General features: G+C 29.2%; 1 protein-coding gene across 1 annotated transcript; it reads left to right on the top strand.

The window, feature by feature from the left end:
- Positions 1-9: 9 nt before the first annotated feature.
- Nadk2 (NAD kinase 2, mitochondrial) lies at positions 10-17,084 on the top strand. Its single transcript, XM_087161617.1, has 9 exons — positions 10-470; positions 2,814-2,902; positions 3,038-3,208; positions 5,826-5,909; positions 8,256-8,495; positions 10,167-10,318; positions 11,791-11,931; positions 12,013-12,052; positions 14,503-17,084. The coding sequence occupies exons 1-9, from the start codon at positions 192-194 to the stop codon at positions 14,642-14,644; spliced, it is 1,338 nt and encodes a 445-aa protein (XP_087017743.1). The 5' UTR covers positions 10-191; the 3' UTR covers positions 14,645-17,084.
- Positions 17,085-21,557: the final 4,473 nt, after the last annotated feature.

Here is a 21,557-nt window from a genome sequence, read left to right as displayed (position 1 = left end):
CGACTCATAGTTCAAAAAAAGTATCTGAGCAGAAACTAGTTTCGTTTTGGCCTTTTGCATTCAACTCAACTTTTTATCGACACATGGCGCAATGATTATTATTTTATTTTTCGCAAACTGTCAACAAAAAATTTGTTGTAAGGTTCTAAAATCTCATCGATGCTTTGATTCAATTAAAACATGTATTGGCCATGAAGATCTTTTACAAAAGCATATCGTTGTTGTCTAGGAATTTAAGTGTTTGTTCCTATGAAAATTTATGGCATAACAGCCAATTTTTATTGCGTTTGAGGAGACACGGTTTCACTCGGCAATTCATGGATCTGCCTAGCACATCAAGAAATGATTGTACTAACTATTCTGAAGAGCCTTTCTTACCTCAGAAAGCTCTAATATTGACTAAATTTTCGAGATATGAATTTGAGAAACGAACACACTCTGAATTGTCCGAAGAAGAACTTATTAAAAATGTAAGGAGGTAAACTTGATTTCCAAGTTTTCATGTATGTTTTTTATCTTGAAATTTTTAAATTAATAGTATTTAGATATTTAACTACATTGAGGCTAGAATTCTTTAAGACATTTCTGTAACACCAAAGATTGGGTGAAAAACGAGCAGTGACACGCGAGAAGCAATTAAACTATATCACAGGAGACCAATTCTAAGAGTAACTCATAAGACGGGGGATATTTCTGTATCGTAATCTGTCGCTCCAACTTCAGTCGCAAAGGTACCAAATAGATTTATAAACTTGCAAATGCTTTTTTAAAAAATGCCCGGGTGTGGCTGCGAGTTATACCTTTCGAGTTGGTCCCTTTCTGTAATGTTTTTTTTTAGTTTCTCGCGGGCCGCTGCCCGGAAGTTGCCAAGACTTGGCGATTTTTCTGCCACAGATAACGATACGGAAATCTCCAAAAATCGGTCATTTTTGTTAAAATAATGCGTATTTATTTCTATTTCACCTATTGAAAAATTTTATTTCATCTCTTGTACATTTATCTACTATCTTCAGTTCTTTATATAAATTAGAAAATATTGATTCTCCAATATTTTCTAATTCCTCCAATTATTAGGTAATTAATTTCTCCTTAACAATTAAATTAAAATCTTACGATACATCAGAATATGCTTTTAAAATCAAATTTTGAAAAAAATTAAAATTGCAAAAGACAATTTAATGCTTTTTTGAAAGCCTAGTCAGCCATGTAGAAATACAGTGTAGACAATACGCCTCTCAACTCTGTAGTTGAAAATTTACTTTCATTGCTAATGTATTTTTGATACATTGCTCTTTCAATAATTAGCATTTTTGGTTGTAGAGCTGAGCGACTAATTTCCATTAAGTAACAACAAAAGACCACCATGAAAGAATAATTTTTAATTCTAAAGTATTTTGATAAGTTAAGAAAAGTTTATATTTATGAAATATATAATCATGTTATCATAGCAATTCAAATAGATCAATATTTTATAAATTATTCATTTTTTATAGCTATGTAATAAATATAATGATATTACTTATCTAATCAACATTAATTGATAAATTATAAATATTCAATTATAAGATTTTGTTTCAAGATCAATTTTGCAATGGCAAGCTGTATATTGTGTAGTTTTTGAAAATATTTTAATCCAGTTTTTAAAAACTTGAATGAAATGAATCTATCCATAAATTTTTATAATCATCTATTTTTCATTCTTATGTGCCTTTGAACCAGACCTGGCCGTTCTGAGACTCTGGACAAATCTTGGATGATATAAATCCCTTCCATATTTAATTGTAGCCAACTACTGGGCGTAACTTTTTAGGTTTTCTTATCCTTCACATAAGACCCTTATCTTCTTGCGCCAACTTACTCGGTCTTTTTCACAAGATCTCATCTATCCCCCCTGTCTTTCTTCTCCATGTTAGCATGGGTCAACCTCTTTTTTTGTTTCCCTTCTGGTACCCGCGTTAAGGCTACTGAAGGCATTCTCTATATGTGTCTTATCTCTTTCAATCTTTCTCTTTATATACTGATGGTGATTTGTTTTTGCCTGGTTTTACTGTAGAGTTCTGAATTTGAAATGGTCTGAGGCCAGAATATTTCTGAATCATATTTTATTGTCAAAAATTTAGTTTTGTACTATGAAGTTTTATTAATTTGAATGTATCTAACACATACAACAGTGCACTCCTTACCACTGAATTAAAAATGTTAATTTTAGTCATTAGCTTTAAAGTTATTTGCCTCCAAACTTTTAAAAGTTTGTTGAAGCAAAATTGTGCTTTCATAATTCTTGATCCTATATCTGCATCTATACCTCCCTTTCTATCAACAGTTACACAAGGGTAAGTAAATTTTTCAACATCTTCTATTTCACCATTCTTAATTTTAACTACACAATTTTAACAATGCAACATTTCCTGCATATTTTTCAAAAATATTTTTTTTGGATTGTAGATTATCTAAACTAAAAATACTTATTGGTTTTGCCGCTTATCTTTAAGAAGTTTTTTAAAAATAATTATTTTTCCACTAATTACTCTCTAAAAATATTTTTTTTTCATTTAATTAATATTTAATTATTTATAAAATATTTGATCTGTTAAAAAAAAGATGGCAAAAATAAATGTTTTAATACAAAAGTATTTATCAAATAAATTCACTCAACAAATAGTTCTGTTTTTTCAATGAACAAAATCTTGCGAATCATATGCTTAATCTTCAAAGGATAAACCAGAACCCATTTCTTATAGTCATCAATATACACCAGATGTATTTATGCATTATATTAATAACTTTCTTTTCCCCTTCCCCCTATACTTTAGCTAGAAGATAGAGGTTCAGATTACAATAATCTTCTTCAGCATCACCAAATTCATACCAATAATCGTGAACTTGTCATTAATACACTGAAGTGAGTATGTTTTTCTGCAGTTTTTAAAAAATTTCAAAAAATAGTTTAGTTAATTTTTTTTCCAAAAAAATTCTCTGATAATCTGTGTAACTTTGTGGTAGTTCATTGTTTATAATTATATATTTTAATTTTTAGAGAAAATGGGATTGAAACTAAAGTTGTTAATAGATTTGATTATTCAGACTCTAACATAGATTGGGCAGATGTAATTATCACAACAGGTGGCGATGGCACTTTTTTGATGGCTGCGAGTAAAATAAAAAATAAAAATAAGCCTCTTATTGGAATCAACAGTGATCCAACTAGGTAATGTATTTAAATTGTTTCCTTGAAGTTCTCTGATAATCTATTTGATATTCAATGTTTGTAGCACTGAAGTTCTAAATTGCTTTATTATTACCTATTTTTCCTCTTCTTATCTCCTACCTTATCTAACGCATTCAGACCAGGTCGGATAAACCATTTACTTTAAGCATGCTGATGAAAAACAGAGAAGACGAGTAGATTTCTTCTTTGCTGAGTCCATGATATGTTTGAGTGTGGCTTGAAGAAGCTGGCATTTAAGACAATTGGAAAGAATTCTCCACCAGAGAAGTTTAAATATTTTAAGTGACTGGAAGCGAGGCGCAATAGGCAAGGTTGGGTAGACCCCCTGTGGCAGAATTGCGGCAACATTGGCGCAGAACATTACATAGTTTTGCTGAAAGATTTTTCATTTGGGAAAGGGAAAATTTCGGTTTTCCTTTCTGCATAATTTCTTGAAAAAAAAAAATTTATTTTTCTGCGAATTTTTTTTCTTTAAAAATGTCTTTCTTGCGCATCAGAGAGGAAAGAAATTATCGTGATTTTTCTAATCTCATTTGAGATTTTTTAAAAAAAATCTGTAATGACTGGCTTCAGCTGAAATTTCAAAATAATAATTTAAATTAAAAAATTCAGAAATCGCGAAAGTTTAAAAGAATATGATGTTGTTTCGCTCTAGAAATGATGTTTCGTTCTTTCTTTTTTCCCTTTAAAGCAATCCATATTTTAAATACACTTATTTGAGAATCTCTTTTTGTAAAGAGTCCTATTTACATGATTTGTGATCTTTATTTTGGCAGTTGCTGCCAAATTACAATTTTTAATTTATGTACGAATTTTAATTAGTGAATTTTTCTGCCTACTAAATGCAAGAAATCGCATATATTATTAGAATTAATAAAATATTTCTTTTACAATTAAAATTTTTTATACATTTTTATTCTTTACTTTCTTCGCAAGCACAACTTTTCTGCTACTTTAACTTAGTAATTGTTATAAAAAGTATCTTAAAGCAAAATATTAGTGCTAAGGAAGTTTGTCGCAGAAAGCCCGAAAAAATTCTGCCTCAGGGGGTAGACCTGTCTCCAGAAAAGGAATGAGAGAATCCTGGTTCAGTCGCATGTACCAGTTGTTGGTGCGGCCTAAAGCCAGTCTTTTTTCACAGCAGAATTTTTGATAGCATAAAGTTCTATAAATGTTAATTTAGTGGTATCAGAAGTCTGTTGACAGCAATCTTCTTTTGCGACTTTATCTGCTATTTCATTGCCATAAATATCCAAGTGTGATGGCACCCGTATTCGTGATGTTGTGAAATGAGTTTTAGTTTAATACAGATGGAAATACTTGTGCAGTCACCAATATTTAAAATATTTTTAAGAGCCTGGAATGCACTGTGGCTATCTGTCAAAATCCATATGTCTTTAAAGTTTATGTCTTCTGTGATTGCCTTAAGTCTTAACTCAATTGCTAGGAGTTCACTTTTGAAGACAGGGCAAAAGTTGGGGTTACGTTGGAAAAGAGAAATTTTGACCTATTTTTCTATCTATGTAAATTATCTGAAGCAATATAGTGATAAGCTGCTCATTTCCAAATAAGACATTTTTACATTAAACTATTTTTAAGTGTTATTTCTGGTCAGATACTTTATGATTTTGCTGAATTTCAACTGGATGATGCACTCATAGCTGACAGTTTATTTTCATTATAAAAAAAATTTCATTTCTATTGTTTTCTCTATAGAAAAAGCTTGATAATCAAGTAGCTGAATTTTTAACTACTCGTAAAAATTTTTAAATTATTGCCTACAACTCTTAATTTATTACCACTAGAAAGATCCACCTCAGAGAGTTCAAAAGTTGTCAACTTCTATTGTATTGTCAGTATTGAATATACATTATTATTCACCAAAAATCCTTTATAAAAAGTGTTCTCCTTAATCTAATATCCTAAGCCCTCTGCATGATTTGTACTAAAGTTAATATTACTGACTTAGTGAATCAATTTTTCCCCTCCTGTGTGAATGTTGACTAACGAATGAAGATTTTGTAACCTTACAAATATTTATTATTTAATATCTATCTATTCAATAATTAAAAAAGAAAAACAAAACTATGTCCTGAAACAGAATTCATCTCCAATGTTGCTCTATCATAGTATATTTAATTAACTAATTTTCTAAATATGTTTTAAAGCTGATTTAATACATATATACTAAGTGTTGTTGTTTCTAATCCCCAAGAGGTCCATCTTAATTAGACCAATTCCACAAGTCCAAAAATGTCCAGGAATTCTAAAAAAAGATGAGGTTTTGAAAAAACCTCGTCGATCTTAAAATCAATACAGTTTAGAATATGCTCGGGCGAAGCCTGAGCAGTCCTACATTTAGTGCAAAGTCCAAAAGTCTTTTGCCCCTGAACATACAAGAGACACCTCAAGTGACCACTAAAATGCTATACTACTAATATGACTTCTACATTAAGAAATCTAATAAATGTATTATAGCTAATCTATATCTGATAAAAAGTAAATCCATATTTTTATGTAATGTAATCTATTAATTTGTTACTAATGAGGGTTTTTGCCTTTTTAATATAACCATATTGTTTGTTTCTTTAAACAGGTCCTTAGGGCATTTATGCCTTGATTCAAAGTATACAGAAAATTTTCCCTTAGCACTGCGGAAATTAAAAGAGGGCAATTTCAGGTAGAATCTTTTTATTTGTAATAAGGTAACAATTGTATAGTTTTAAAGAGCATGAGGAATTTATTTAAGGCAAATGTTTTTAATTGTGAAAATTATGTAAAGATTAAATCTCTTTAATGCTCCACCAATTATACTTGCATCACATCTGTAATTGCAGTGTATTTATTTTTTAATACAAACAAAATGCAATTAGTTTTATTGTTGAAAAAACATTCTAAATTTCTAACATTCTAAAGTCTTGTTTTTAACAAAACAAATTGTATCGCTTTTTATCTCACTCCAAACAGTTTATTTGTTTGTTTGTTTTTTTAAAAAAAGAATTTTAATGTTTATAATTTATGATAATTGTTATGATTATTGTTACTCATTAAGAAGGAAAATTCTGAACAGACAATCATTAAATCTGATAAGTTAAAATATTTTTATAGAAAAAATAAAACACAAATTTAAAAATTAGAATCTAATCAAGGAAATGTGAATAATCAGCTCTTGAGAACAATTTTAAGCACTCCAAAATGTTCATAAATTTCAGGATTGTTTTTTCTCCTTCAGTGCAATTTAATTTAGTCTGTCTTTATTAATTTGTTTTTTTTCCTTTAATGTGTGGTGTTTATAAATATTTTTTATGTGCAGTGCACAAAAAAAACAGACCACCTTGAATAACTTTTGATCAAATGATTAGATCATGTTCTAAGACTCATTCTTAATGGTTTGATATGGTGACCACAAGTATTCTAATTAATAAGTGCAGACGATATTTAAGTTATGAAATCAGAAACAGAAATGTACTTTCTTTGAATAAAAATGCCTTTTTTTTTCAACAGATTCTGATTTTTGATCCCCAAATTTTAGGGGGTAACTGCAATCTGGGAAATATGGTCTCCATAGTTTGGTCAAGAGAACTCTCCAAAGTTTTAGACCCTTTAATGTTAATTTTACTTTTCAATATATGATGAGAATTTTTTAACCAAATTGAAAGTTTTTACCTATAATTAAAAGATTTGTTTATCCAATTATAATTCCATGCAACAAATAACTTTTAGTAAACATTTATTATTTTTATTTAAGAATGGTCAAAAAAAATTTGACTTGTAAGGTATACAGTTTTTTGCAATGTAATTTTATATAGCAAAATACAAAATCAGTCGAAAAGTTCTGGCGAAACCTAAATTTTAAAAAAGTCACATACTTAAAATTCTATTTCTCATGAACTATTCGACCGATTTCGCTCTAATTTTGGATTTTGCTATATAAAAAACATTATTTAAAATTATGCAAACAATTGTATACCTTAACCCTTTAAAATGTTTTGGACCATTCTTAAATTAAACACCGTATATTCCGGCGCATAACGCGCCCCGGCGTATAACGCGCACCCGTAATTTCTAATTACTTTTTTTAAATTTTGAGATATACTCTTCGTATAACGCGCACGAAAATTTAGATTTTTAAGAGAAGAACTTTTCCCAAATGTAATTCTCCAAAGGGTATTTTTGTTCATGTCCACGAAAAAGGCTGGATGGACGAAAGTGGTGTTAAATTGTGGGTAAAAATTGTCTGGCAAATCCGTCCTGGTTGCGTAAGAAAACCAGAAAGCCTTTTAGTGTGGGACATGTTTAGGTCCCACCTTACAGATAACACAAAAAAAATTGTTTAAGGAATGTAACACCGATATGGCAGTTATTCCGGGCGGATTGACACCATTAGTTCAGCCATTGGACGTCTGCTTAAACAAACCATTTAAAAAAAACAGTGGAACACTTGGATGTTGGAGGGTGAGAAAACCTTTACGAAAGGAGGACATATGCTTCATGCAAGTTTGGAAACAGTGTACGAATGGATATTAAAAGCATGGGATAAAATTAAGCCTGAGATGGGGAGAAAATCATTCAAAAAATGCAGCATTTCAAATAATCTGGACGGATGACTGTTTATTTATGGATGAGGGTAACACACATGATGAAGACGAAACAGATTGTAATGACGTGCCTGAAGAAATAACGGAAGAGGAATATAATGAACTATTTATGTAATAACGAAAATCAATAAAGAATATAGGTAAAGGTATGTTATTTCCTTAAAATAATAGTATTTTTCTATATTTAAATTTTTTTAATCTATAATTTTTTATATTCGGCGTATTCCGCGCACCCGTAAATTCCAATGTTATTTTTTGTATTAAAAGTGCGCGTTATACGCCGGAATATACGGTACTAAATATTTACTGAAACAAATTTTTTGCATGGAATTATCTTTGGATAAACAAATTTTATAATTGTGAGATAAAAAAAATTTTAGTACATTTTCTTCTAAGGACTGTGTTTTTATATTCTTAATCTTCCATAGGTGGATGCATAGACAGAGAATTAGAGTTACTCTTACAGGTGAGCATGCATTCTGCCAGCCCACAGAATTACATGACCAGCAGCTACAATATCCAGAATACCGTTTTTTAGACTGTGTTGAAGGACACCATAAATTAAACTCTCCCCCAGCAAAATCTCCTCGCTTGGAATCCAAAACAGTTCACGAGTTGCCTGTAAGAGCGTTGAATGAAGTTTTTGTTGGAGAAAGCTTATCTTCAAGGTAAATTCTACATTCATAAATGATCTTTAAGCTAGAAGTAAATTAACCATAGAGTGATGTAAATATAATTTATTTTGACAAGCTTTTTTTTTTTCTGTTTTCATATAATTATTACTAGTTTGTTTAGTCTAATTTTGCTTTTTAAAACTAACTAACTCAGTGGCGCGACAGCCCATTAAGAGGGCCAAGGCCGACTGTGCCCATCTCAGTTTTCTTGACCTTGGGCTCTGGGGTGCGGGAGCATATGTTCCGGTCAGGTGGTCAGCCGAACGCGGAACCCCCAGTGTTAGTTCCCAAGCATGCTTGGTACTCATTTTATCGACCCACTGAAGGGATGAAAGGCTGAGTCGACCTTGCCCGGCCCAAGGGTCGAACCAAGGACCTGTGGCACGACAGCGCGAAGCGCTACCGCTCAGCCACCGGGCGTCAAATTTGCTTTTTATCTCATCATATTTTCTTTTAGTATAAATATTTTTTAGAAATTTATGGGGGGGAAATCACATTTAGGGAGAAAAAATTAAGAACAAGAAATTTTATATAATTTTTTTCAAGAATATTTCGAAGGATATATCATAATTGAACCTTTTAAAACACACAATAAAGCTACAAATTTAAAGATTTCAGAACATCATCTGTCTGGAATCAATAATGTTAATTGTTTTGTCATACAGGTCTCACTTTGCATCATCTGCTGAGTCCCAAGAAAAATTTGTCTGCACCTCCATCATAAAAGATTGTATAATATCATTTGAATCCACATTTTTCTATGTGTTCAGTTTAATTTGACACATGATGCCAAAAACGAACGACCAACACAACAAAGTTAATGCAACTTTAAGGGGGCGCCTCAAGGAATCCTTATTTGAGAGCAAATGTATCGCATGCGGATGAACAATGTGAAATATTTTTTAACTTTAAAACATTTTGTAGATTTTTTTTTATTTATTTATTTATTTTAAATTTTCTAAATTTTTAGCAGTTAACATATACATCTAACACACCAGAAATTTGCTATCTCATAATCAAAAATAGGAAAACGACTTATACACTGGGATATACTGTAATTCAACCATTAATCAGTATTCAGCTATTGTTGAATATGTCTTTTTCTTGCCTGAAATTTGGTATATGATGAAAATAGAGCATAATTTAGCCCTTTAACATAACAATTATTTTGTAAAAGCTTGAGTTATTAGTTAAAGGAATAATAAAAATATAGCTTGATGCCTCAAAGACAAATAACTTTGGCAGTAATATAAACAGTGAAAACTCATGTGACTATTCTGCGTGTTTTTTTCCTATATTGTATTGATAATTCATTTCAATATTCATTTTTATTCTCTTCATTTATTCTATTCTTTTAGAGCTAATTTACTATTTTTTCTGTTTGATATGCTGCTGAAAAAGCTCACAAATTAATTTTTTTTCAATTTGAAAAACTAGTTTTCTTTTTCTAATTTAATATTGTTGACTTAATGTCCTATATTGTTTCTTATTCTACGGCCTTTGTTCATAATTTAACCACAAACTCTCTACATTCAAAGGTATCGAATTGTGTAACAATAATATTATTTTTTCTAAGAGTAAAACATAAATTTTAATCTAAAAATGAAACCTGTATATTTTCAATAATTTAATATGGTGATATTGAATTTTTTTTTTTTTTAATAGAGTTTCCTACTATGAGTTATCAATTGACTCAGCACCTAAAGAGAAGCTGAAGAGCTCTGGAATGACTGTATGTACAGGAACTGGATCAACATCCTGGTCTTTCAACATAAATAAAGTTACTGAACAATGTGTCAAACATCTTCTGAAAATCAGTGAGTCTTGTAAACTTTTTATGTTACATGATTTATTTATTTTTTTTTAATGTACTTTTCAGTTTGCCAGACATGCATAAATTCAATTACGTTTATTACTATTGTTTTGTTTTTTTATTTGAATATATTATTTTTTTGAATATATTTTGAATGGGCACCATCTAATTAAAAAATAATTGAATTTACTTGCACTCATTTAACAAAAAATTAAAAAAAAATTTTTTCTTCTTCATCTGTACTTCGACAATAAGTAGTCTTTTAAAGATTGTAGTAAATTTTTTTACAATTTTAGTAAATTAGCATGTTACTCATGTGAAGAAAATGTATAAAATTGTACACAAATAGATTTATTATATTATATTGTTTTAAAATAATTTTTAAAAATATAATATTACGATTGGTTTCTGTTGTACAATTGTTTAATGGCTTTTTTTTTCTCCATTCATTGTGTTTGCATTTTTATAACTAACTAATAGATTTATTACACCTTCCGAACAATTATACACTTTTTAGTAATTATTTTTTATATCTTTTATGTTTTTTCATAAAATTTTTGAATGAATATACGCTAACCTAAAATAATGTAACACTTTCAGTTGATCACTTTCAGCTTGCACCTCCAGTTTTGTAACTTTAGCAATGTTAGGTTCATGTGATTTTAAGGTTTCAGATGTTTGAGAGACCTGCAACAAATTATGAACGGAAAATAATTGTTTTGAACAAGCTGTAAAGTCTAAAAATATTAAAAAAGTATCTAGCTAACAAAAGTTATCAAGTCTAAAAATGTGAAAAAAATATTTCTTCTATATTTCTTGCAACATTATTACTAGCCCATTACAGGTACTTTAATTTCCTTACTGTATTTGTTGTGGGGAAAAAAAAGTTTTTTTTTTTTTTTTTTTTGCAATAAAAGAACTTTTTTTTATGCCAGAAAATCAAGCAATAAGCTTGTAACTTGTATAGATTACTTTATTTGTTATTTTTAATAACTGCACAGAAGTTTCGTAAATTTGAAGTAAATATTTATGGAAATATGAACATTTTTAAAAAAAAATAATTTTTTTCACATTGCGTTTCTTCATTATAACTTTATAGATATCCAATGAAATTAAACAAAATTTTTGGAGGAATTGAAGATTTGTTACAAAGTTGTCAATTTAAGATTTAAAAAAAATTCTTTTATACTGCGCATGCACTGAAAAATTTTTTAATTTTTTTCATAATTTTGTAGTGAATTATGTTTGGCAACTAATAAAAAAAAATTTGATTTAAATATCTTAAAAATTTCAAAAATTTTTGAAGTAGTTTTTGTTCTTTTCAAAAGAAATCTAAAAATTTCTTAGAAATTTTGAAATATATCAAAAACTGAAAGTGTTTCTTCCGTTATTGTAGGGTAGTTTAATGTTTTCTGCCACTAAACAATGTTGGAATTTGTCTGCATAATTATGTTAACATTAAGCTCTTATTTTTAGCTGCTGATGAAACAAAAATAGCTATTCCGCTTACTGATGATGAGCTTATAACTAGAATTACTTCTAAATTTAACAATTCTTTGATTTTCGATCCTACAAAACAACTTATGGCATATACACTGAGAGACCCAATAGTATTTGGTAATAAATTACTTTATCAGTTTCTAATGAAATAAACTGCTTGTTTTTTTAACTAAATCCTTATTTTATGTATATTTTAAGGAATGGGTTTCAAATGCAAGCCAAGAGGATTTGCTAGAAAGTAAGTTAATGTTTCTGTCTATTTATTACATTGTTGATTAATTTATTCTTACATTATTCATGATAAACTTATCCAACTTATCGTTGTTTTTTTATTAAATTCTTTTGCTTGTTTTAATACCTGAAGATACCAATAATATTATCTATTGGTCTGTCCTGAGCAAATTTACTATGTTTAGCGGTACCTTCACAAATTCCACTTTAGAGAAATGGTTTCACAGAATACTTTTAAAAAAGCAAGTTCTACAAGTCTGCTCCCCGCTACTTAAAATTTTGTTTCTGTATCCCCGTAAAAAATTATAAATCCTGGATTAATTACGTATTTTGACTTGCAATGGAACCCTCCAGCTGGCTGCTATTATGACGTAGTAGAAGAATTCGCTTCTCTCTCGGTTTGTAAGAAGTGTGCTTTTTCTCCCCATACCTGTCTGAGAGCACGCTGGAATCCCGAATTGCCATTGGAGAAAAAGAACATCGGCTAGTCCATTCTTTAGTTGAGGTGGAAGAAAAGGTGCTAGTACCATGCAAACCCTGTTCTCTTTGCAGTCTATGGAAGAAGAAAAAAAAGAGCTTTTCCGCAGGTTGTCTTCTAAGATTAGACAGCACGTATTTGATTAGATAGTGCAGTTAGGTAAGCCTACCGCGGTAAGTCCACATGTGCGTCTACTGAACAGGGTTCGGTGAGATTCTTGCACTCTTAGGTGCAACTCTGCTGCATTTTGCAAGATATTCTCAATTTCAGGCTTCGTTTTCCACTGTCAGATATAGAACTTGAAAATATCTTCATCTTTTTATGATAGCTAATATAATCAAGAAGATAGTTCTTTGTCAGAAACTGGTTATTTTAATTGGTTATGATCCTGTACAGTCTTAGAAAGTTATTTGGAATTTGTTAATGCATATAGTGCTTAAAAATATTTTTGAGTGCTTAAAAAGTACTTACTCTGCAAAAAGGCTTTTTGCAGAGTAAGTACTAAATGTCATACTAGGTCTTCTTTTTAATGAACTTTATAACTAGACTAAATTAAAAATTTAGGAACAAGGACTAAAAGTTTAATTGTTGGACATAAAACCTAATTTTGAGATTATTATAAAACGATGAAAAATTTTCATTCCTCTATATAAATATTTTAAAAATAAAGGAGTGTTATATGGGTTAATGTGTTCACAGTTACCTTAACAAACTTTATTCATAAAATCTGGGTTCCACTAAAAGAAGGTTTATTATTTAAGTAGGGTTGCCACTCCACAGGGAGAACAAGGAAAACCTGGAAAATACAGGGAATGTAAAAATCACCTAAAATAACAAGGAAAATTTAGGGAATTTTGAATTTTTCTTTACAAACTGGGAAAATACAGGGAATTTGTTTTTTTATTTTGGTCTTTTAAAAATGGTGACCACTCAAAGCGTAATCTATGGGATATTTAACCCTGATATTTCCGCTATACTAAACTATTTCATTTACCATAGCATTATTTAAGTATGTTCAGCTGTTTTTCCAGCAATTGATACTAATTAATATAGTTAGCCCATTATAGCTCACGCAAGAGCTCAGTAATTGTTGTTTCCTCTTTATCTATTGTGTATAACATGTACAGGGAACACACAGGGAATTCTTTTTCCAGATTTGAGTGGCAACACTGTTAAGGTTCCATGATCAGAAAAAAAAATTGAAACCACTGCAATAGAACCTCGATTATCTAAATTCTAGGTGAATCTTATAGAAGTAATGTGCCAATTAGTCTGTAGTACACATGCCAAGCAAGTTTTTTAACTTTTCTTCTTGACAAAGAAGACTTTTTTTTTGTTGCATCTCTATTTGGGGGGATCTACATCTAAGTCTTGCTAGGAATGGAATTTTTTTCTTTAGTTGATAGATTCATTTCATGGTAAAAAGTCCTGTTGTTGTTGTTGCCGTAGGCCATTAAGGCAAGGGGTGCGATTGTTCTTGTTAATATGACCAAGAATTCGACTTCTGCCACACCCATTTATAGAGTGGACCCATTCACACATCCATTCATTCATCCACAGATGGTAATTTTGACCTGAGTCTCTGTTTCAACACCCGCTGGAGTATAGTTTGTTTTGGGAACATGGACTTTGTGACCTGACAGATTTAACGTGCACCCGTAATAATTTAGTGTGCTAGTCTTCGGCCGTCTGAATGTGAACTTCCGTTCTCTCAAACAGGAGTCCAGTACGCTACCAACCAGGCTATCCCGGCCCGGAAAAAGTCCTTAAGGATTTAAATGAATATTTTTTTTTTATCAATTCTGTTAAGAGAAATATTTAATTTTTAGGATTTAAATGAATATTTTTTTTTTATCAATTCTGTTGTTAAGAGAAATATTTAATTTTTTTTGCAATTTTCTCTCTTACCAAAATTTAAAATGTGTTTACAATTTTTCTAAGCATGTGAATCGAAGCATTTAATTGCCATATTTTTGTAGGATTGAAATCAAATCCAGAATGTTTGATGCGTGTTTAGTTATTGATGGTGGTCTTTCATTTACTTTCAACGATGGAGCTACTGCAACTTTGGAAATCCATGATGATGACGCATTGCGTACAATCACCTTACCCGAGTTATAAACTTATAATTGTTCTGTTCCCTACTTCTTCTTTTTTTTTACACACCTCTCACATTGTGCCTTATACTCAACTATGCATTCATGAGCATCAAATTTTAAATATTTCATTTAATGATTGTGATGATTTATTTAAATAGTTATGAATTTAAAATGTATTAAATCATAAATTATTTTATTTATTTCTTCACCAATATTCAATTTACTCTAGCTTGTTGAAATTCATTAAGTGCTTGAAGTGTAAAAAACTTAAATAAAATGTTGTGATTTTTCAATAATGTCATTCTGTAAATACAGTGTTTTTCAGGATAATATTTTGTACTTGTTAATGATATTTTAATGAATTTGCTTCATTATGCTGCTGGCAGCTCAGGTGCATTCATTCATTGTTGCTTATTGGAAAGAAAACAAAGGAAAGGGATGCCAACTGCTATAGATTTCCCATAATTTCTACACATTTTTATTTTGCTTTAATAGATAATAGAAAATTCAAGATTTCTAAAAATTTTCGATGTACTTTTAATACCTCTCTTTTCCAACTTATGAAAAACCTCATACTTTAATTTTTGTTATTTGGCATTAAATTCATCATCATTTATTAATTAAATAAACTAATCTTCATTTAATGATAGTTTTCTCCATTCTAAATCAATTAACAAAAAAACTTGGAAAAACATATAATGTGTTTTGCTGCTGTAAAATCGTAAAATATAAATAAAATTTAATTTTGAAATATGTTGAAATTTCATGAAATTCTTAAAAAGGCTGGAAAATTTCAATTCTGAAATTTAAGTGGGAACCCTGTAAAATGAACTTTAACTTGTGTTGTGTTTAAAAATATATATATTATCAGATTTTGGTATCATTACTAAACGTTTTATATTAAGTTATCTTGTTTACCAAGAAAAAATTGCTGTGCAGCTCCATGAAAGCATCACTACAAATTGACATCCCTTTGAATTAGTTGAGTTCACGCTCTGGTGTTTATCATTCCAGCAAATAATGGTGTATTTAAATGATTTTTGCTTTTAAGAATGATCTGCTTGTTTTGAGTAATTTTTGTGCAATATATTTTGTTGTTTAATCAGTTATATTTATAAGGTTAGTTCAATAATTTTGTTCTGTTATTTTTTTTTCTTCTTATTTTTGAAGTAAGAAAAATATGGCAATAGAAAAAAATCATAATGTACTGCAAACTGATTAAGGAATGTACTGCAAACTGACAAGACATTATTTCTATCAGTTGTTGTTTTTTTTCGGGGGGGGGGGGATAATTCTGGATTAACTTGCTTCAAAGAAATTTTGATCAAAGTAAAACACATTGTTGAAAAGTGGTCTTTCACATTAATTTATTACTTTAATTTCATTGTAATTATTTTCCAAGGAAGATTGCAGTCTTTGAAACACTAATAGAAGTATCTTCTCTAGAACCTTGTAATACATGGTGTTCTGTAAAAACCACCTTTAATATATATTTTTAGAATCCATGTCAGAAATAGAATCTAAAAAGTAATCAATGTGTAAATCTATGTTTAAGGGTAAAATAATCAAAATTTAGTAATTCAGAAGAAATGAAAGGTAGTTATTAGAAGCACCTTAAAGAACAATCAAGTATGGTTTAGGTGTTAAACTCACTTTTTTAGTGGCTTGAACTGATTTCAATAGCTTTTTTGTTTCTACTTTGCTTAAATATTAATTTTGCACCCACTAATGAGAATGCTTTTTGTTTCATTTTCGACCAGGATTCTAAAAATATATGATATAGAACACCACGTGGGACATTTTCATTTTGAAGTTGCAGCTCTTTTATTAATATTGTGATCTTTCATGGATGAAATTAAAAGAAGTTATTGTTTTTTGAAAAATACAAATGAAATTAACATTTTATGAAAATTACTAGTTAGTGGTCTTAATTTATTGTATTATTATTACATCCTGTGTCTAGTTTATAGAGCCATTAAAAAAGTCATGAGTCTCTAATTAGGGTTATTTAAATATCTTATTATTAGAGTTGCAAGTTTTTCATGTCAGGAATGTCGGCAATGATTTCCACGAATAATTGATTTTTTTGTTGTTTTTTTTTTCATAGAAGCCACACATTTTTTTCAAAATGCCTGAATTTATTCAGAAATTGTTTGCAGTGTAATTATTACTCAATTGTAGCGTTAATTAGAACTTTTCTGAAGCTTCGAAATAGAAAATGTATATTTGATAAAACATTTATGGAATGGATTAATAATGAAGTGACATTTTTAAAGGTTTCCTAATGTTTGAGGATGGAAAAAATCAAAGAATTTAATGCTTACAAAAAAACATTCAATAAATTAGATGTTGACGGAGGGAAATTAATCTAGTTTTTGGAAATCTAAAACAAAATGTCCTAAGCAACTGGGTTACTTAATACTTGTCAGTGTGTACAGACTATGAATACCTTAAAAGGTGGATTTTAAAGTTAGTATTAAGATTGTTTAGCAGTGTTTTACACTAAAATTCTATTCATTTGAATGAAAATAATATTTAATCAAAAAATATAAATCTAAAGTGCCCAACCTTGTAAACAATTAAAATGGTCTATAAAGAAGTAACTACTTTATGAATTCTCTTTAAAAATGGTTTGTTAAATACATATTCATATAAGTAAAGTGTAATAGATTTATAATAACTGGATTTCTAATTTAAATATACACTTTATAGAAAAAGTTAACTTAAAAATTTGCTATTTCTTTTCTTTATTGTATTTCTTTTCAATAAAATTGTAGAACTTCCATTGTGATTTATTAAAATACACCAAGAGAACATTGATTCATTTTCAAAAGGCAATTGATCTTGAATATTCAAAAAGTTATCTTATAAGCAGTATAACGAATATGAACTTGTTCAGATTTATTCTTAGAATTTCTGGGAACACATAACAAAGTAACCCTTTTTAAAAAAAAAACTGGGAAACATTTCTTTCAAAATCCAAGTATCATTTATAACTAGGGACAATAAATGGAGAGGAAGAAATAGAAAGATCACTTTGAACAGGTACAAATGTCATTGCAACAAAGGCATATAGTCAATGTATGAGATAAATTCATATGCTCTTTTTATAAGTGGGGAAAAAAATCGGAAAATGTGATCACTTTGACAGGTTTTACTATGCCTTAATTGTTTTGTTTGTTTTTTTTTAATTTTTTTGAATTTTTGTTTTATTTGTTCCATATCTGTCTTACTATTTAATGAAAACTGTATCTTTATTTATACTTTATTATTCAAACATTAATGACTTTTGTTTTATTACTTCCTAAACAAGATTTTTTCTTACTACTAAATTAAAATCTATATCTTTATTTATATTTTTATTATTAAAGCATTTTTAACTTTTGTTTTATTGCTTCTTAAACAAAATTTTGCTATTGAATTACTTATGTTTGATTTTTTTTTTAATCCTTAATGTTATTAAAACTACATCCAGTGAATAATGTGAAAAAACTGATAAAATATTTATTTTTTCCCTGCTTATGATAGTAACTATGTGTGTTGAAAAGGTTGGATAATAGTCAATTAAAAATTCCTTGTCTACTTGGATATTTAAAGGTTAGTAACCAAAAAGGTATGAATTACAAAACTGCTACGATTTTAATCTCTGAGATTCATGACATTTTGAATGTTCTAATATAAATATTTCATTTTATTGTTTTAGTTTCTCTTACATTTTTAAAAAAAAATGTTTAAAGCCCAGTATTATTAAATATCATTTGTGTAATAATTTGTAACTTTTCTATAGTGTTATTTTGGAATTATATACACATTTGTGATATCAGCTTGCTTTTATGCAATAAAAAGAAACTCTTTAGTATACTTGTATTAGTTTTTTTGTCTTAAATCGTTAATGACTTTTTATGATTGTATGTTTTCACCATTAATCTTAATTTTTGGATATTTAATTTAAAATATTCATAACCTATAGGATTAAACATTTGAAGTATTTGTAATACAGTTGTTAAAGCTAGATACGAAACTTATATCCTCTATTTTCTACAATATATATATATAGCATAAAAAGCTTCAATTAATCTTTTTATGTTAGTTATATTCTGAATATCCTTTTCTTTTATTTTATTAATCTAATCGAAATAAGATCGGTTAAATTTGATAATCGGTACTCTACTGTATTTTGAATTTTCAAACATCAGCTTTTTTTAAAAAAAATTGTGTGAATGGGGAATGCTTGGATACTTAAAATTTTTATTTTGTTGAAATTTTCACAATGTTTTTTTAGATAAAACTATTCGACGCATGTTTTATTTTTCTCATTTTTTCGAGGAAAAAAATTTCTTATGATTTTAGGGATTAAAAATTTGAGATCCAATGAAATTTTGAGAAAACTGTACATGTTTACATGAGGCAATACTTTTTGTGATATGAGTTCACCATGGTAGTGACCTTTATTTTGTGCTCCTTGCTAACTATTTAGACATAAATACTTTCAATGATCAAAGGTAATCCAAAAATCTGAAAAAAACACTTTTTCTCTTAGACTTGACTGTCAAAATATACTTGTGAAATCAGAAAAACGAAGGTATATATTACTGATAATACATAAAAAGAAGTAGTACCTAAAAAAAAGCATATGTGTGATATACATTGGGCAAAATAAAAAACGGACCATCCTGAATAACTAATGATCGGATCTTCACGTTCTAGGATTCCATCTTAATGGTTCGAGAGGGTGGCCTAAAGTATACTAATTAATTGGTGTAGACGATATTTTAAGCTACAAAATAGGACTAAAAAACATATTTTCTCTGAATAAACATAACTGCTTTTGACGGATTCGGATTTCTGACACCGAAAATATAGACGAAATCTGGGAATTATGGTCCCAATAGTTTGGTCAAGAACGCTCCAAAGTTTTGATTCCTTAATGTTAATTTTACTTTTTGCGCATTTCGCTATGTCTCGAGAACTTTTTAATCGAATTAAAAGCAATTTTTTACATTCATTTATAAAATTCGTTTATCCAAAGATAATTCTGTGCAAACTATAACTTTCAGTAAATATTTATTATTTTATTTAAGAATGGTCAAAAGAATTTTGAATTGTAAGGTATACAATTGTTTACATCATTTTAAAGAATATAGTTTTGCTTGTTAAAGAATATAATTTTGTGGAATTTGGTGAAATTAGTTGAACAGTTAATGAGAAATCAAATTTTGAAAAAGTCATATTTTTAAGGCTTTTATTATTATTTTGTTGCACTGTACATTGATGCTTTCAGGATGAAATTAAAACTATCTAAACCCTTTAATAAATTCAAATTAATTATCAAATGTTAAATAGCACTTTTTTTTTTCATTTTTTACACACCCTCGTATTTTCAAGTCTCTAAATCTTATGATTTTGCACAACAGAACGAAATGCAATGTTTGCGCTTTTGTTTAACTCCGGTAAAAAATTCAGAAGCCTCAGCTAAGTTAATTGTGGTAGTAAATACCAACTATAGGTACTATGGTTATAGGTTTTTATTGCTTCCCTCCACCCCCAAAACTGATGAGAACCAATATCATCCCCTGATTGCAACCCCCTGAGAAAATTTCTGTAGGCGCTACTAATGTATATTATTAAAAAGATGCATCATTCTTCAAAAATACAAATGTAATTTTAGAAAAAGAAGAAGAAAAAAGACTTAAATAAAGTATTATGTACATCACCGGCATTTTAAGAAATGTAAGCATTCTATATAATACTCTATTTTCCGGTTTACCATTCTATAAAAGCATCCACAATGTTTAATCGTTTTTAAAAGATGCTTAGGTATTCTATAGAATATCCTATTTGCCCTTTAGCATTCTATATAAAGCGTCTACACTATTGGATCGCTTCTAAAAATTGCTTAGATATTCTATAGAATACCAAATTAGCCAGTTTACCGTTTTGCATTCTATAATAAAATCGGCAATGTTGTATTATTTCTAAAATCTGTTTAGGTATTCTAGAGAATACCCCATTTACCAGTTTACAATTTGGCATTCTATAAAAATTGTCGGCAATGTTGGATCGTTTTTAAAAGCTGCTTATGTGTTCTGGAGAATGCGCTATTGACCAGTTTATAATTTGGCATTCTATAAAAATTGTCGGCAATGTTGGATCGTTTCGAAAAACTGCTTATGTGTTCTGGAGAATACGCTATTTACCAGTTTGCAATTTGGCATTCTATAAGAAGCATAGGCAATGTTGGATCGTTTCTAAAAACTGCTTATGTGTTCTGGAGAATGCGCTATTTACCAGTTTGCAATTTGGCATTCTATAAGAAGCATAGGCAATGTTGGATCGTTTCTAAAAACTGCTTATATGTTCTGGAGAATACGCTATTTACCAGTTTGCAATTTGGCATTCTATAAGAAGCATAGGCAATGTTGGATCGTTTCTAAAAACTGCTTATGTGTTCTGGAGACTGCGCTATTTACCAGTTTGCAATTTGGCATTCTATAAAAAGAGCGTTGGCAGTATTGGATCATTTCTAAAAAATTATTAGGTATTCAATAAAATGAATTTAAGGATGTGTGAAGAAAGGTTGCCTAGATAACCATATTTTATTTCTAAAGTATTGTATGCAGAAAGCTGATAAAATAGAAAGCTTTTTGCAGGTGGAAATCCATGCATAAGGAACAAGTCGCTGAGTACTTGCGTTATGTCTTTATTTAAATTAATCTGTTATACAAATCTTCAAAGTAATTTTTGAACATCCTGTATTAGGTTATAGCAGAACTAAGGTAATATACAGATTATTATATTCAACATATAATTGTTTATCAACTTATTTTGTTATGTTCTACTTGTTTCGTTGTTTTCAAGTCATTTAAACTGTATATGAAAACTATTTCTCAACTAGCTTTTAAGCAATACCAAATTTTTCATCTCCTGAGTGAGAC

The sequence above is a fragment of the Parasteatoda tepidariorum genome, chromosome 1 (assembly GCF_982258835.1).
Source record: "Parasteatoda tepidariorum strain Cologne lab strain chromosome 1, Ptep-v5.0, whole genome shotgun sequence".
Taxonomy (NCBI): Eukaryota; Metazoa; Arthropoda; class Arachnida; order Araneae; family Theridiidae; genus Parasteatoda; species Parasteatoda tepidariorum.
The sequence above is the reverse complement of the archived record's forward strand: the minus strand, read 5'-3'. Positions and strand labels throughout refer to the sequence as shown.